Here is a 12685-nt window from a genome sequence, read left to right on the forward strand (position 1 = left end):
GTGGCAATTCTTAGAGTCCTCTACTACTGTTTCTGGAGTTTTCTTTCAAGACATCAATACTTATTCTGCAAAGGCCCATGATACACAATCTATTTGCACGTATTCCAGCAAAAAAAAAAAAAAAAAAAAAAAAAAAATGACCCAGCCTTACCAAGTTGAGGGTAGGTGGTACCTTCTTTTCTCGGGCTATGAAGAGTTTGGTTGCTCGACATAGAATTAGGAAATTCCAGTCCTTCCTCCAACAACAAATATTTGCTTCACTAGTATGAAATTTACTCTTCACTGTCCTGTTTCTGTGCCTGTGTTCATGAAAGCTTTTCTTTTCAGTGCTAAATCACACTATCTTTTTGAAAATATTTTTAAAACAATTGAACTCAACAAATACAGTACCAGCAATGCACTTACCTCATAATGAACTGCCATGATCCAGTTTACTCATATAGATAGTGACAACTAAGTGAAGGTAACCTGGCTGACAGCTATTGTAAGAAGCATCCCAATTTTAGAGATGTGAACATTTGAAAAAATATTCATCTTGAAGTAGATGAATACGGCATTATCTTACTTCCAAGTTCTCTTTATTTATTTTTATTTTTATTTTTTATTTTTTTGAGACAGGGTCTCACTCTGTTGCCCAGGCTGGAGTGCACTGGCACCATCTCGGCTCACTGCAACCTCTGCCTACCAGGTTCAAGTGCTTCACCCTCCAGAGTAGCTGGGATTGATTACAGGTACGCATCACCATGCCCGGCTAATTTTTGTATTTGTAGTAGAGATGAGTTTCACCATGCTGGCCAGGCTGGTCTTGAACTCCTGACCTCAAGCGATCCTCCTGCCTCAGCCTCCCAAAGTGTTGGGATTACAGGCGTGAGCCACCACGTCCAGCCCCAAGTTTCTTTAAAGAGTAATTACTATCTTTATAATCAGAAGTTAAACTTTTTTTTTGAGAAACTAAACCAAGTATTATGCAGCCACTGAAAATTCGTTTTTAAAGACTACAGAACAACAGGAGAAAATGTCATGATACAACATTAAAGGAAAAGGGCAAGAAAAAAGCAGAGTATAAAATTTGATGTACTACATGATGACAACAATCTGAAACATATACACATCAAAGGCACTGAAAAAAAATCCACAAAAATGTGAACCACAATTATATGAATGGGTAGAGAATATATATACATATATATTTCTAGAAGACTACTTTGGCCGGGCGCGGTGGCTCAAGCCTGTAATCCCAGCACTTTGGGAGGCCGAGACGGGTGGATCACGAGGTCAGGAGATCGAGACCATCCTGGTGAACACGGTGAAACCCCGTCTCTACTAAAAAATACAAAAAACTAGCCGGGCGAGGTGGCGGGCGCCTGTGGTCCCAGCTACTCGGGAGGCTGAGGCAGGAGAATGGCGTAAGCCCGGGAGGCGGAGCTTGCAGTGAGCCGAGATCGCGCCACTGCACTCCAGCCTGGGCGACAAGAGCGAGACTCCGTCTCAAAAAAACAAACAAAAAAAAAAAAAAAAAAAAAGAAAGAGATCTAATTAATTGGCCTAAAGGAAAATAAGTGCTTCGATCAAATATTTTTGAAGGGAAAATAAAAGCTGTAATGCCTTTTAGTTCGTGTGACTTTAATCCTTGAGAAATAAAAACAGTCNAAAAAAAAAAAAAAAAAAAAGACTACTTTAACATTTGTTGCCCCCCCAGGAGGGGAACTGGATGGCACACATTCCAGCAAGAAAAAAATGACCCACTTTAGATGACTAGAGATGACTTTTTTAAAAACTGAATTTTGGGAGTATTTTCCAAATTTTCTTTAATTTTATTTTTATTTTTTTGAGACAGGCAGGATTTTGCTCTGTCACACAGGCTGGAGTGCAGTGGCACCATCTCGGTTCACTGCAACCTCCATCTCCTGGGTTCAAGCGATTCTTATGCCTCAGTCGCCCGAGTAGCTGGGATTACACGCACATACCACTATGCCCGACTAATGTTTGTATATTTAGGAGAGACAGGGTTTTGCCATGTTGGCCAGGCTTGTCTCAAACTCCTGGCCTCAACTGATCCATCAGCCTCGGCCTCCCAAAGTGCTGAGATTACAGGCATGAGCCACCCTGCTCAGCCAGGTATTTTCCAAATTTTCTTTGAAGTACATGTATTGCAAAGTATATGTGTTAAATATGTATTGATATAATAGTTTGGATCTGTGTTCCCACCCAAAACTCTTGTCAAATGGTAATCTCCAATGTTGAGGGTGAGGCCTGGGGGCAAGTGATTGGTTTAGTATCATCCACTTGGTATTATCCTCTTCTCACAAGATCTGATTGTTTAAAAGTGTGTCATGGGCCGGGCGCAGTGGTTCACACCTGTAATCCCAGCACTTTGGGAGCCCAAGGTGGGCAGATCACGAGGTCAGGAGATCAAGACCATCCTGGCTAACATGGTGAAACCCCATCTCTACTAAGAATACAAAAAATTAGCCAGGCGTGGTGGCAGGCGCCTGTAGTCCCAGCTATTAGGGGAGGCTGAGGACAGAGAATGGCGTGAACCCAGGAGGCGGGGCTTGCAGTGAGCCAAGGTCGCACCACTGCACTTCAGCCTGGGCGGCAGAGCAAGACTCTGTCTCAAAAAAAAAAAAAAAAAAAAAATGTGTCATGGCCGGTCATGGTGGCTCATGCTTGTAATCACAGCACTTCAGGAGGCCCAAGTGGGTGGATCGCTTGAGCTCAGGAGTTCAAGACCAGCCTGGGCAACATGGCAAAACCCCGTCTCTACTAAAAAGACAAAAAAAAGTAGTCAGGTGTGGTGGCACACACTATAATTCCAGTTACTCAAGAGGCTGAGACATGAGAATCACTTGAACCAGAGACATGAGAATCACTTGAGCCAGGGAGACAGAGGCTGCAGTGAGCAGAAATTGCACCACTGCACTCCAGCCTGGGTGACAGAGACCCTGTCTCAAAAATAAATAAATAAATAAATAAAAGTGTGGAGAATCTCCCCTTGTTTTCTCTCTTGCTCCTATTCTGCCCATGTAACATGCCTGCTCTGCTCCCTGTTTGCCTTCCACCGTGAGTGTAAGTGTCCCCTCCTCTGAGGCAGAGCAGACACTAGTGCCATGCTTCTTATACAGCCTGTGGAACTGTGAGCCAATTAAAACTCTTTTCTTTCTAAATTATCTCATCTCAGGTTTTTTTTTTTTTTTTTTTTTTTTTTTTGACATAGGGTCTCACTCCGACACCCAGGTTGGAGTACAGGGGCATGATATTGGCTCACTGCAACCTCCACTTCCCAGGCTCAAGCGATCCTTCCACCTCAGTCACCTGAGTAGCTGGGAACATAGGCACACACTACCAACTATGTCTGTCTAATTTTTTGTACTTTTGGTAGAGCTGGGGTTTTGCCATGTTACCCAGGCTGGTCTTGAACTCCTGAGCTCAGGCCATCCACCTGCCTTAGCCTCCCAAAGTGCTAGGATTATAGGCATGAGCCACCTCATCCGGCCTTCAGCTTCTTTCTTTCTTTCTTTCTTTTTTTGAGACAGAGTCTTACTCTATTGCCCAGGCTGGAGTACAGTGGCATGATCTCAGCTCACTGCAACCTCTGCCTCCCGGGTTCAAGCAATTCTCCTGCCTCAGCCTCCCAAGTAGCCAGGATTATAGGTGCCCGCCACCACACCCAGCTATTTTTTGTATTTTTAGTAGATATGGGGTTTCACCATGTTGACCAGGACCTGACCTCAGATGAGCTGTCTGCCTCAGCCTCCCAAAATGCTGGGATTACAGACATGAGCCACTGTGTCCAGCCAGGTATTTCCTAATAGCAATGTAAGAATGGACTAATACACATATCAAAGAGAAAAAAAAAAATAAAAAATTGAACTGCTGTCACATACAACCCTGTCACACCTGCAATCCCAGCACTTTGGGAGGCTGAGGTGGGAGGATTGCATGAGCCTAGGAGTTTGAGACCAGCCTTGGCAACGTGGTGAAATCCGCTCGCTACAAAAATTTTAAAATTAGCCAGATGTGGTGGCAGGCCCTGTAGTCCCAGCTACTGGGAAAGCTAAGTGGGAGGACTGCTTGAACCCAGGAGGTCAAGGCTACAGTGAACTATGATTAAGCCACTGCACTCCAGCCTGGGTAACAGAGCAAGACCCTGTCTCAAAAACCAACTAACTAACTAACTAACTAAACTAGCTAAATAAATAAAAAGTGCATCTAAAAACATTCAATTTGAAACATTCATTTGAAAACATATTTTTAAAGGGTTGAAGTTGGTTAGAAAGAGCTGTGGATTGGAAACTTAAGGGGGCAGCTGGTAGACACCACACACCTGGCTCAGGCTCGCATATTGCTGGCTACCTGCTCAGCACCCATCCGCCTTCCTCCTTTCCGAAGGACTCCTGTTCTGAAGGACTCCTGGTCAACTCACTCTCAGCTCCAGGTCTAAGGGTAACCAGACTCCTTGCCACTCATTGGTTTAGGAATGAGCATAAGACATAATTCATAACAAGGCAAAGGAAAAAAAAACATCTGCTGGGCTTTCTGAGAACATTTTCATCAGTTCTTCTGGAGGCAATTGTCTCTATTACTCCCAGATGTCCAGCAGGCTGTGTGTCCCAGAGCCATTCAGCCCAGAGTGACACAGAAACAGACCAGGAGAGGGGGACTGAGTTGCTCCCAAGGTCCTGCCACAGGACCTCCAATTCCATGCACAAGGGCAGCTCAGCTTCTGTCACTTGCAGCCAATACATCCTAACTAGTGGTGGCCCAATGGTGCCATCTCACCACTGCAGGCTTGACACACTTTTAAAGTTGTATTTCCTACAGTTCTGTTGTTTTCCCCAGGACTTGCTACATAATTTGCAGGGCAAATTATGTGCATGTGAAAACGTAGGGTCTCTAGTTCAATAATTATTAAGAATTTCCTGATGGTGACAGCAGAGCATAAAACCAAAGGCAGAGCCCATCCAAGCCTGGGGCCCTGTGAGACTGAATGCATCACACACACATGAAGCCAGTCCTGACCTTGATTCTTGTTTTGTTTTTGTTTTAAGACAGGGTCTCACTCTGGTTGCCCAGGCTGGAGTGCAGTGGTGAGGCTCACTACAGTCTTGACCTCCCAGGCTCAGGTGATTCTCCCACCTTAGCCTCCTGAGTAGCTGGGATTACAGGTGTGTGTCACTGCGCTCAGCTAATTTTTTTTTTTTAATTTACTTTTATTTTTTTTAGACGGAGTCTCGCTCTGTCACCCAGGCTGGAGTGCAGTGGTGTAATCTCAGCTCACTGCAACCTCCACCTTCTGGGTTCAAGCAATTCTCCTGCCTCAGCCTCTGGAGTAGTTGGGGTTACAGGCGTGCACCACCATGCCTGGCTAATTTTTTTGTATTTTTATTACAGAGGGGTTTCAGTACATTGGTCAGGCTGGTCTCAAACTCCTGACCTTAAATGATCCACCCATCTTGGTCTTCCAAAGTGCTGTGATTACAGGCATGAGCCACCTCGCCTGGCCATTTTTTAATTTTTAGTGGAGATGGAATTTTGCTGTGTTGCCCAGTTGGTCTCAAACTCCTGGACTCAAGCAATCCACCCGCCTTGGCCTCCCAGAGTGCTGGGATATAGGTATGGGCCACTGCACCCAGCCTGTCCTTGATTCTTATCAAGGAAAAGTTCTCCCTGGCCTTATGACTTCAGTTACCTTGGATCTATAGTTGACATTTCATGCTCAAGGTCCAAACTTGTTTTTCCAAACCCTTCCTTTTATAAATCTTATCAGCCTATACATTTGAATACGTAGGCTCAAACCTTTACTCCTTAATCTCTCCTACCCTCCTCCCTGCCTTCAAAACTTCTGATTCCCCATCCTAGATAATAACACCACCATCTACTAAGTGACCCATTTTGTACACCTCCTTGTTTCACTTGCACCACATCCTCTCCTCAAGTCCTGTCAATTCCACTTCTGTAATGTGGTCCAGGCACTGCTTTGGCCTAGCATCCATTCCATGGTCATTAATTTGGGCAAAGCCTCTGCTGAATCTTCACAACAGCCTCTAGTCTCCCTCTGTCCCGCTTTAGGCCACACTGCTGCCAGAAGGATCTTTTTATAACACAGATCTCAGCATGTCATTCACCTGCTTCAAAGTCCTAGGATGACAGATGACCCCTTTCAGAGAATAACTCATCAAAATTATCTCTCTTTTGGACAGCTATTTAAAAAGAAGAGTCATACTCTTAGAGATCCTGTTATTCCACCTCTGGCAATCAAACCCAGTAATGTGAATTAAGGAAAAGGCTCATTGTACAATGATGGTTGATCTGGTTTGGATATTTGTCCCCTCCAAATCTCATGCTGAAATGTGATCGCCAGTGTTGGAGGTGGGGCCTGGTGGGAGGTGTCTGGGTCATGGGGGCAGATTCCTGATGAATGGCTTGGTAGCCCCCCAACAATAATCTGTGAGTGCTCACTCTATTAGTTCAGGCGAGATCTGGGTGTTTAAAAGAGCTGGCATCTCTCTCGCTCCCTTTCTTACCAGGTGACACGCCTGCTTCTCCTTTGCTTTCCGTCATGATTGTAAGCTTCCTGAGGCCTCACCAGAAGCAGATGCTGGCACTATGCTTCTTGTACAGCCTGCAGAACTGAGAGCCAAATAAACCTCTTTTCTTTATTAATTACTCAGCCTCAGATATTCCTTTATAGCAAACAAAACAGCCTAATACAAAGTTCATAACAGCAAATAGTGAAGAATTTTGAACAACAGCAGCTAACTCATATTGAGTGCTTGGTATACAGCAAGCATGTGCTAAACACATTTCATAGCATTTAATTCTCGAAACAACTCTGTAAACATGTAGGACTGGGAGGCTAGGAATGATTAAGTGCCTTACCCAAGGTCCCACTATAAGTGACCTCACATTCTCTAACCCAGGTCTGTCTGACACCCAAGTTCATACTTTTACCTACTACAGTTTTACCTACTACAGGTAATGACTAAATAAGTTACTAGTCACGTACTTGTGGAAAGTTAATGTTAAAAATTAGTTACAGAACTGGACATGGTGTCTCACGTTGTAATCCCACCACTTTAGGAGGTAGAGGCAAGAGGATCGCTTAAGCCCAGGAGTATGAGACCAGCCTGGGCAACATAGTGAGACACTGTCTCTACAAAAAATAAACAATTGGCTGGGCATGGTGGCATGTAGTCCCCGCTACCCAGGAAGCTGAGGAGGGAGGATCACTTGAACCCGGAAGGTTGAGGCTGCAGTGAGCCATGATTGTGCCACTGTACTCCAGCCTGGGCGACAGAGCAAGACTGTCTCAAAAAAAAAAAAAAAAAAGTTATAAATACTACTTCACAACATGCTTACATTTACTATTATGTGAATAAGTGGAATACAAAATGCAGGATAATTATTTTAAATATAGAAAAAACTGAATATAGGTATGCTAAAATGTTAACAAATAGTAAAGTGATAGGATTAGAAATACTTCTTTCTTCTACTGTTGTGCATTTTCCAAATTCTAGTGAATGCATTAAACCTTCATGGACTCCCTCTTACCTACAGGATAAAAATCAGTTACTTCAGCACTGCCCCTAAGGACCACCCGAGTCCACACCATCTGCCCTTCAGCTTCTCCCCTATCCTGTCAGTCCTCCAGGCCTCGTGGTCTCCCCATTGCCGGGAAAGCCTTTTTCCCTCTTCCCCACCTGCCGAGTTCCTACTCATCCCTTAGGACCCAGCTTCATCCTGGATACCCTTCTGGATACCCATCCAGCCCTTCTGGATACCCTAGAGGAGCAAGCTTGCCTTACTCCGGGGACCCAGCAACCCGCTGTCCAGGAGCCTGCAGGTGGCCCCACGGCGCCCCGCCAGCGTGACGCAGCCCACGTGGTCACGGCCCGGCCCCGCCCCGCGCTCGCGCAATCCCTTTCTCAGGCTGCGTTAGCTTTTCAGGCTGCGCGGGTGGCTGTTCGGCCACCTTCCTAGGCAGGTGTATCCGCGACTTGCGGAGCCTTCGTCACCTTTCACTTCACGGCAGCGGCGCCCCGCCCACACCTCGACGCTTCGGACACCCAAAGAGTCGGAGGGTGGGAAAGTGCGTACCTTCTGGATCCGCTTTAGCGCCATCCTACCCCGCTGCCGGGGACCCGGGCGGCCCGGCCAGGGCTGCCTGAGGCGGCCCGCTGCCGGGTCAGCCGCCACCGAGCTGCACGCTGGGAGCCGCCGCCTGCGCTTGCGCGCGCGGGGAACTGTGGGGCCGTCGTCGCCGCGTGCCGAGCGTCCTGGCGCGGCCGAGGGGAAGCCGCGGGGCTGCCCCGGTTACGCTGGCTACCCGCACCCGGTCCTGTGGCTTCGACCACTGGTCAGCAAGGCCCCGGAGAGGCTAGCGAAGAGGAGGGGCTCGTTGGCTTTACCAGACGCGCGGAGCACCCTCAAGGTGCCAAACGCTCGCTTGCTCCCTGTTCCTACATCCTGGGCGTCTTCTCAGGCTGTCATATAACTCCTGAGAATAGTGGTTCTTAACTCTGTAAGTATACATACCCTTGTACGCTTTATGGCTGGATGCGTTACAGCCATTGCCATGTAGATGTCTGTGCATACGTGCACACGCACAACTCTCCGCAGTTTTGGAGATCTCCGTGTTCAGTCGTACCTCACGTGATCTTGCACTGCCAATGTTGAGAACCAATGCCTTAGACTGTGCCTCTCCCAAACTTAATTAGCTGTCTCCTTCCTGTTTTCCTAAGACTTGGCAGGCGTCTAGGTCAGAGTTGTTTAAACTGAGGGTTATGAACTATTTAGTGTGTCACGAAATCAATTTAATAGGTTGCAACCAACATTTGGGGGGAAAAAAAAAAAAAAGCCAGACGAGGTGGCTCACGCCTACAATCCCAGCCCTTTGGGAGGCTGAGGCAGGCGGATCACTTGAGGTAAGGAGTTCGAGACCAGCCTGGCCAACATGGTGAAACCCCGTCTGTACTAAAAATACAGAAATTAGCTGGGCATAGTAACATATGCCTGTAATCCCAGCTACTTGAGAGGCTACTTGAGAATCACTTGAACCCAGGAGGCAGAGGTTGCAGTGAGCCGAGATCGCACCACTGCACTCCAGCCTGGGCAACAGAGCGAGACTGTGTCTCAAAAATAATAAAAAATAAAAATAAAAAAGAGAATAAAATGTCAGTGCCTTTCACACAGTGAAGGTAAGAATTGTGGAAGTTTTGTTGCTGTGTATATGTAGATGATATTTAATCTTCAGACTGAGACATGTTTGAGCATGAAAGTGGCTGTTAATATAATTACTCTGGGACCAAAGCCATAATTTAGGATTGTCTCCAGCCAGCCAGGACACATGGTCACCTCTATGTTTGTACTCACTCAGGAAACAAAATGTATTATAGACATTTCAATGGTTGCCCAGCTTTGTCCCTGGCTTTCATGCTCCTATTCCCTCAATCTGTCCTCCACACAACTTCATAAACTGTCTGAAATATAAAGCTTACCACACTGCATCCTTACCCAGAACTCTTCAAGGAAGCCCAGTGGCCTATAGCATCACATTCACTGTCATTCAGGGGCCTTCAAAATCCAGGATCTTCAGCCAGGCACAGTGACTCACGCCTGTAATCCCAGCACTTTGGGAGATTGAGGTGGGTGGATCCCTTAGTCCAGGAGTTCTAGACCATCCCTGGGCAACATGGTGAAACCTCGTCTCTACAAAAAATACAAAACTTAGCTGGGCATGGTGGTGTGCACCTGTAGTCCCAGCTACTTGGGAGGCTGAGGTGGGAGGATCACTTGAGCCCGAGAGATCAAGGCTGCAGTGAGTTGTGATGGCACCACTGCACTCCAGGCTGGGAGACAGAGCAAGACCCAGTCTCAAAAAAACAAAAACTCAAAATCAAGTATCCTCCAGCTTTACTTTCTCCTTCCTACCTCCAGCCCACCTGACTATCAAGTGTTTCCATCACCACAGCATCTACATTCCTTGACTAGAGCATTCACCTTCCAAAGCCAGCTCAAGCATCACCCATTGAACGGCCCAGGTCAGGCGCTTCCCCTTGGTGTCAAACATTTACAACAGAAATTTTTGTTAGTCCATGGGCCATCCATCCTCCTACATTATTGACATGGCCTTCCCTCCCCATAAAACAAGTGATTCTAGATTTCATAAATGTTTATATATTTATGTAAGAACATATAAATGATTATTTATGTGCTAAGAATATATATGGTGGTTTTGAAGTGTCAAATCTCAAAAAGTATTTTTGGATGGTAGGTTTACTAATGTGTTAATTTCTAAAATTTCTACAGAGAATTTGCATCATTTGTATAATTCAGGAAAAAAAGAAACACAGGATAGAAAATGAAAAATTCTGTTTCTACTCCCTGTTGATAGTTTAGTGAATGGTTTTCTAAACTTTTTAGTATGCTTATATGTAATGTTTCATTTTCAACATTGAAATAATTTTAGATGTACAGAAATGTTGCAAGAATAATACACAATTGGTCAGGTGCAGTGGCTTATGCCTGTAATCACGGCACTTTGGGAGGTCGAGGCGGGTGAATTGCTTGAGGCCAGGAGTTCAAGCTTAGCCTGGCCAACATGGTGAGACCCCATCTCTACAAAAAATACAAAATTTAGCTAGGTGTGGTGGCGTGCACCTGTAGTCCCAGCTACTTGGGAGGCTCAGGCACAAGAATTGTTTAAACCCAGGAGGCAGAGGTTGCAGTGAGCTGAGATTGCACCACTGCACTTCAACCTGGGCAATGGTGAGACTGTGTCTCAAGAAAAAAAAAAAAGAATAATACACAGAAGATTTTTAAATGGATAATTTTGACTACATGGAAGTTTAAAACTTTTGTCAAACAACACCAACTAGAAACCAAAAAGACAGCACACAGAATGCGAGACAATGTTTGAAATAATAATATCTCACTACAGTCTAAGATCCAGAATATATTAAGAATATTTAGAACTCAATAAAAAAGACTAATAACCCAATTAAAAACTGGGCAAAAGATGTGAATAGAAATTTCTTCAAAGAAGATACTCAACTGGGCAATAAGCACATTTTAAAAAATCAGGCTGGGCGTGGTGGCTGAGGCCTGTAATCTCAACACTTTGGGAAGCTGAGGTTGGAGGATTGTTTGAGGCCAGGAGTTTGAGACCAGATTGGGCAACAGCGAACCCCTGACTACAGAAAAATTTAAAAGTTAGCCGAATGTGGTAGTGTGCATCTGAGGGCCCAGCTACTCAGGAGGTTGAGGTGTGATTATTGCTTGATTCCAGGAATTTGAGGCTGCAGGGAGCTATGATTGAGCCACTGTACGTCAGCCCAGGAGACAGAGCAAGACCCTGTCTCTTTAAAAACAAACAAACAAAAGGCTGGGCACAGTGGCTCACGCCTGTAATCCCAGCACTTTGGGAGGCTGAGGAAGGCGGATCATGAGGTCAGGAGTTTGAGACCAACCTGGCCAATATGGTGAAACCCCATCTCTACTAAAAATACAAAAATCAGCTAGGCATGGTGGTGCATGCCTGTAATCTCAGCTACTTGGGAGGCTGAAGCAGAAGAATCGCTTGAACCTGGGAGACAGAGGTTGCAATGAGCCGAGATTGTGCCACTGCACTTCAGTGACCTGGGCAACAGAGCGAGACTCCTTCTAAAAAAAAAAAAAAAAAAAGAGGCCTGGTGTCTTGGCTTATATCTATAATCCCAGCAGTTTAGGTGACTATCTGTGGTGGGAGGATCACCTGACCCAGGAGTTCAGGACCAGCTTGGGCAACATGGCAAGACCCCATCTCTACAAGAAAATTTTTTTTTTCTTCACCAAAAGCAGATACTTGAAAAAATTTTAAGAATTAGTAGAGCACAGTGGTGCATGCCTGTAGTCCCAGCTATGATTGCTTGGGCCTAGGAAGTTGAGGTTGCTGTGAGCCCCATTTACGCTACAGCATTCCAGCCTGGGAAACAGAGCAAGACCCTGTCTCAAGAAAATAATAATCATTAGACATAAGGGAAGTATAAATCAAAGCCATAATGAGATACCACTTCACACCCTCTAGGATGGCTGTAATTAAAGGGACAGACAACAAGTGTTGACAAAGATGTGGAGAAGCTGGAACCCTCATACATTCTGGTGGACTATAAAATGGTACAGTCATTTTTGGAAAACAGTTTAGCAGTTCCTCAGAAAGTTAAGTGATGCCAAGTATGGTGGCTCACGCCTGTAATCCCAGTACTTTGGGAGGCCAAGGCAGGTGGAGCACCTGAGGTCAGGAGTTCGAGACCAGCCTGGCCAACATGGTGAAACCCTGTCTCTACTAAAAATACAAAAATTATCCAAGTGATGGTGCATCCCTGTAATCCCAAGTATTCGGGAGGCTGAGGCAGAATCTCTTGAACCCAGGAGGTGGAGGTTGCAGGGAGCCTAGATCGCGCCACTGCACTCCAGTCTGGGTGAGAGAGTGAGACCACCTCTCAAAACACAAACAAACAAACAAACAAACAAAAATGGAAATTAGCTGGGCATGGTGGCCTGCACCTGTAATCCCAGCTACTTGGGAAGCTAAGGCAGGAGAATAGCTTGAACCTGGGAGGTGGAGGTTGCAGTGAACCGAGATCGTGCCACTGCATTCCAACCTGGGCGACAGAGTGAGACTCCATCTCAAAAAAAAAAAAAA

General features: G+C 45.7%; 2 protein-coding genes across 7 annotated transcripts in view; one reads left to right on the plus strand and one right to left on the minus strand.

The window, feature by feature from the left end:
* Positions 1–8225, minus strand: part of UBE2D4 (ubiquitin conjugating enzyme E2 D4 (putative)) — a 30260-nt gene extending 22035 nt beyond the window's left edge. For 2 of the 4 annotated variants that reach the window (XM_025378070.1, XM_025378071.1), the window contains exon 1: positions 8101–8220. In XM_025378070.1, the coding sequence (XP_025233855.1) occupies positions 8101–8124 (24 nt within the window). In that variant the 5' untranslated portion in view covers positions 8125–8220. Of the gene's footprint in view, positions 1–6527; positions 6626–8100 lie in introns of all 4 variants that reach the window. The other 2 variants (XM_025378073.1, XM_025378074.1) reach the window with 2 other exon arrangements.
* A 20-nt stretch (positions 8226–8245) lies between these two features.
* URGCP (upregulator of cell proliferation) overlaps positions 8246–12685 on the plus strand; it is a 47879-nt gene continuing 43439 nt past the window's right edge. Inside the window, exon 1 of one of the 3 annotated variants that reach the window (XM_025378062.1) lies at positions 8246–8524. The gene's annotated coding sequence lies outside the window, so the exon portion shown is untranslated. The remainder of the gene's footprint in view (positions 8525–12685) is intronic. The other 2 variants (XM_025378066.1, XM_025378067.1) reach the window with 2 other exon arrangements.

This window comes from Theropithecus gelada, chromosome 3 (assembly GCF_003255815.1).
Source record: "Theropithecus gelada isolate Dixy chromosome 3, Tgel_1.0, whole genome shotgun sequence".
In the NCBI taxonomy this organism is placed as follows: Eukaryota; Metazoa; Chordata; class Mammalia; order Primates; family Cercopithecidae; genus Theropithecus; species Theropithecus gelada.